Source organism: Mus pahari, chromosome 23, assembly GCF_900095145.1.
Source record: "Mus pahari chromosome 23, PAHARI_EIJ_v1.1, whole genome shotgun sequence".
Classification (NCBI taxonomy): domain Eukaryota; kingdom Metazoa; phylum Chordata; class Mammalia; order Rodentia; family Muridae; genus Mus; species Mus pahari.
The window spans coordinates 39,701,939-39,706,431 of NC_034612.1; the positions used below are offsets into that span (position 1 = coordinate 39,701,939).

Genomic DNA, 4,493 nt, shown 5'->3' on the forward strand with positions numbered 1-4,493 from the left:
CCTCTCCCCCCTCCCTCTCCCCTCTCCCCTTTCCCTTCCTTTCCCTTCCTTTCCCTTCCTTTCCCTTTCTTTCTGTTTCTGTGTTTCATTCATTGACTTTGTAACTTTGTAGCAACAGACATAACACCCAAACAACTCTAACCCTAACCCAATGGAGTCTCAAGCAATGAATGGAGTGATGACTATTCTTCAACCTTCTTTCTCCAAGGCTCTCCTAAACCGCTTGGAACATGGAGGTGAGTGTCCTGGAGAAGCAACAGGAATCAGGAGACGCTGCTGAGTGTATTAAGGATCCTCTTTTCTCATCCTCAGGTCGGACCCAGGCTGGAAATCCACAGGAGGACATTAGTGCAACCATTGGATCTGATTGTTGACAGGATTCATAAACCAACCAATCATCCAGCTGAACATATCTCTTCAAATAAATGGAGAAAAAAAATGCCTGGTTCTCAGTACACTTCAGCATAGTTTCAGAGAGTCCTGGGTTCAATATCTCCTTCTGCAATTTTATTTATAATTTTAAAATAATTTTTATGCATATGAGTACTCTGTGTGTGTGTGTGTGTGTGTGTGTGTGCATGCCATGTCTTGTGGAGGCCAGAGATGCCATCAGATCCCCTGGAACTGGAGTTACAGGTTGTAAGTCATCATGTGCATGCTGGGACTGGGACTCAAACTCAGGTCCTCTGCAAGAACAGCCAGTGCTCTTAACCACTGAGCCACCTCTCCGAGATGGTTCTGATGTTTCCTGGATGGCAAGTGCTCTGTGCTGTCTCCCTATAAGATGGAGATGCATGTGCTTGAATCACTGAGTTTCTCAAAGTCTCAAATAAAGCACTGTCAGAGGTGTCAGGCCAATGGGTGAGGAGAGCCCAGATAGCATGTAGCCTCCTTTATGCTGCGTCTGCCCTCCCAGGTGTCTCAGGTCCCTTTTTAGAAAAGTGGAAAGAGTCTTTTCCTGATCACGTCACTTTTATTTTCAGGCTGTCTGGAATTTAATCCCAGGGGATGAAAGAAAATACCAGTGTCATTACTGAGAAAGAATCTGGGACCTTAATAAAAACAGCATCCCATCGGGGGAACTGAGGGATCGCATTAAGAGACTGTGTCTTGTTTTCCTGTGAATGTTTTTAGGATTCATTGTGGGGGCAACAGATATCAAGGAAAAGCTAAACGAAATAAGAAACGTTGGGAAGAATGTCAAGACGGGGAACAGCTCAGCATCCCTTGCTCTGCCCCAAAGGCAAGCAGAATATAATCGCGCTGTGTTCCGTGTCCACAAGGGAGTCAAGGCGTTCTCCTTGTGCAGGAGGAAGAACCTGCTGGTGACAGGTGGGCTGGACCGAATCATCAGGGTCTGGAATCCTTACCTGCCTGGGTAAGCTATTTCTCTCCTCCCAAGAGTACTGTTGCTGTCATAAAGTAAATGAAACTGTGACTGGAAATTCCCTACAAGAATCATTTAAAAGCCTATGTCCAAACAAATCTCCCTCACACAGAGCCTGGGACATTTCTACTTTTAGCCTCTAAAAGATCACTGTAGGGGCTGCTGGAGAGATGGCTCAATGATTAAGGTACTGGCTACTGGTCCAGAAGACCCAGGTTCTATTCCCAGCACCCACGCGATTGCTCAGAATCATCTATACTTCCAGGCCCAGGGGATCCAACTCCCTCTTCTGGCCTCTTGGGCCAGGGATGGACTTCACACAGTAGGCCCTCCTGAGCAAACGCCCAGAAATAGTTAGGTTTGTATCCACTTTACTCTGTACCTATGTGTGTGGTATGCACATGTGTGTGCACGTTGGCATGTCTATGCGAATGCTCGCTTATATGTGTGTGTGTGTGTGTGTGTGTGTGTGTGTGTCTTCCTGAAACTGAGCCTGAATTTGTGCTGACGTAGGTTTTTGTCACCTTGGCATAAACTAGAGACATCTGGGTAAAAAAAGAACCTCAAATGAGAAAAAGCCTCCATCAGTGGTAGTCTGTGACCTGGGAGGTGTAAGCTGAAGTAAATCTGTGCCCTTCCCAAGTTGCTTTTGGTTGTCATGTTTACCACAGCAACAGAAAGCAGACCAGTATCTTCTTCAGTCCCTCTCTGCTTTATTCCTTGAGGCAGAGTCTCTCTGTTGAACTGTTTTGCTGTTACCAAAGTATAGCTAGCCAGCTTGCTCCGGGATCCTAGGTCTCTGCCTTCTGGGTGCAGGCTGCCTCTCCCATCCAACATTTCCGTGGGTTCTGGGGATATGAACCCCATTCCTCATGCACAGCAAGCACTTGATCCACTGAGCCAACATCTCCCCAGGTCTACCTTCATGGTTATATACTGAGACCTTCTGTGTCGTGGCATCTGTAACCCATCTCTGGCCCCCGCGTCAGGTTTGCTTACCAACGAAGAGTCTGGAGCCCGGGGAAACGATGGCAGAGTCAGAACCCTACAGGCAGAAGGGCTGTGGATGGGTGGGGGCTGGGGAGTGGGAAGCTGAGCAAGAATCACGTGGGTTATGCCCAGGATTCTGTCTGGGGGACCCCCAAGGTTCACCCAGGTGACAGGTACAGGTGACAGCCAGGACTGTGAGACACAGCAACTGTATCTGGTTGTGCTGCTATGACTTTTCTAGCCAAGAGGTTCTCCTGACCAACTGCGGCAGACTCGGTTTCCCCCATTTACAGCTGGGACAGGATACTCGGCCTCTAGGCCAATAAAGAAAATAAATAACGGAAAGACTCCGAACAATGTGAGATGCACAATACAGATGGAAGGCAGTTTTCTGCCTGGTTCTATTCAGGCTAAAAAGCAGGCCCACGCTCCCTCCATCAGCCTCAGGCAGGCTCTCCCTCTGCTCCCCACCTCACCCTCTACCCCCCACCCCCACCTGGTCCTCCCAAAATACCCAGCCCCTGCAAAGGCACTTTAAGATAGCCTTATATTGCAAAGATTTTAACACTGCTCACTCAAGCCTGTAAAAAGTACCCAGGGGTCACAGAATGGATGGGGGGGGGGCACCTCGGAGGAGCCGGTTCCTCACCTATTCCTTTTATGCAGCTATTGTTAACAGTCGGAGAAGCAGAGCCCCAGGCTTCCTTTCACCCTAAGCTCTGCTGCAGAAACTGCTTATTATTTTGCCTCAGTCCTTTTATTACTGGGAATCTATACTTGTGTACTATCAGAGGGAAGCGTAAGCCTCCTCCGGGCTGAATAGAGCCTCCACATCTGGGCCAAGCTGAGTTTTGCATTTTTGAAATAGGGAGCAGCGGCAGATCGAATGGCTTTGTGCTGTGTGTCCTTTTCTCTTCCTAGAAAGCCGACAGGTGTGCTGAGAGGCCACATGGCTCCAGTGATGTATGTACACATCGCCTTTGAAGAAAACAAAGTGTTTTCCATGTCTGCTGACAACACAGTCAAGGTCTGCCCCTCTCATGATTTGATGCATACATACATCCTTCAGGCGGGCTTTGTCTATTAGTTAATTAATTAATTTATATTTATTTAATTTTGAAACATGGTCTCCCACTGTAGCCCAGAATGACCTGGAACTCCCCGCAATCCTCCTGCCTTAGCCTCCCAAGCAATTCACCTCTCTCCATCTTTGGCAGTGGAGGAGGGGTATGTCTCACGCAGGGTTTAAATTTGCTTTAGGAGGATGTGTATGTAGAGTATGTATGTATGCATGCATGTGTGTGCCTGCACATGTGCCTCTGTGTATTTGTGCATATGCGGACATATGCGTGTATATGTGTATGCGTGTATATGTGTGTTTGCAGATGTATGTGTTGGTCTGTGTGCTTGTGGGTATGTGTCTGAGTCTAGCTGTACACATGTGCACAAGCAGATGATTGTTTTGGAACTCTGCATGCTGGTTCCTGGAGCGGTGTGTAGCCCTTTCAGTGTGTGTGTCCTTGCCTGCACACTGTCCAGATAGACCCTGTCCCAATCATTCCCCCACGTTTCTGGAAGACAGAGGTGTGCAGCTGGGAATTCTGCATCCCCTGACCCCCTCCCCCAGCGGCTAGCTCCTATTCTGCAATACGTGCTAGACACGTGCCTTCCCGAAATGTTGCCCATGAGCCTCAGAGCCTAAGCATTTCTGACCTAGTTAGAGGCAGTGACGTCATTGTTTGGTTCCGTTTCCTACATATACTGAACATGCTGTCCCTGTCTAATGCTTGCTTGTCCTAGGACCTCTGTAGTGCACTGTTTTTTCATTCAAAAAGCAGTCTGGTTGGCTCCCTTCTCATCATTACAGTCACTTCAGAGGATGTGACTAGACTGGGCAATCCATCAGTCTACTTTACTGGGCTGTTGGTGGCCATAGGGTGGGAACTTGGAATAAAGTATTAGGAGGTAGGAAATCTGTCTCAAAAAAAAAAAAAAAAAAACCAACAAAAAATAAAAACAAAGCCGGGCGTGGTGGCACATGCCTTTAATCCCAGCACTCGGGAGGCAGAGGCAGGCAGATTTCTGAGTTCAAGGCCAGCCTGGTCTACAAAGTGAG

At 48.0% G+C, this 4,493-nt stretch overlaps 1 protein-coding gene and 1 long non-coding RNA gene across 2 annotated transcripts in view; both read left to right on the forward strand.

Moving 5' to 3' along the window:
- LOC110339089 overlaps nucleotides 1-439 on the forward strand; it is a 27,885-nt gene extending 27,446 nt beyond the window's left edge. The window contains exon 4 of the long non-coding RNA XR_002381332.1: nucleotides 209-439. This is a non-coding gene — a long non-coding RNA (uncharacterized LOC110339089). The remainder of the gene's footprint in view (nucleotides 1-208) is intronic.
- A 418-nt stretch (nucleotides 440-857) lies between these two features.
- The window catches only part of LOC110339161 (WD repeat-containing protein 49-like), a 48,406-nt gene continuing 44,770 nt past the window's right edge, over nucleotides 858-4,493 (forward strand). Inside the window, exons 1-3 of the mRNA XM_021222697.1 lie at nucleotides 858-861; nucleotides 1,135-1,378; nucleotides 3,299-3,404. Of these exons, the coding sequence (XP_021078356.1) occupies nucleotides 858-861; nucleotides 1,135-1,378; nucleotides 3,299-3,404 (354 nt within the window). The remainder of the gene's footprint in view (nucleotides 862-1,134; nucleotides 1,379-3,298; nucleotides 3,405-4,493) is intronic.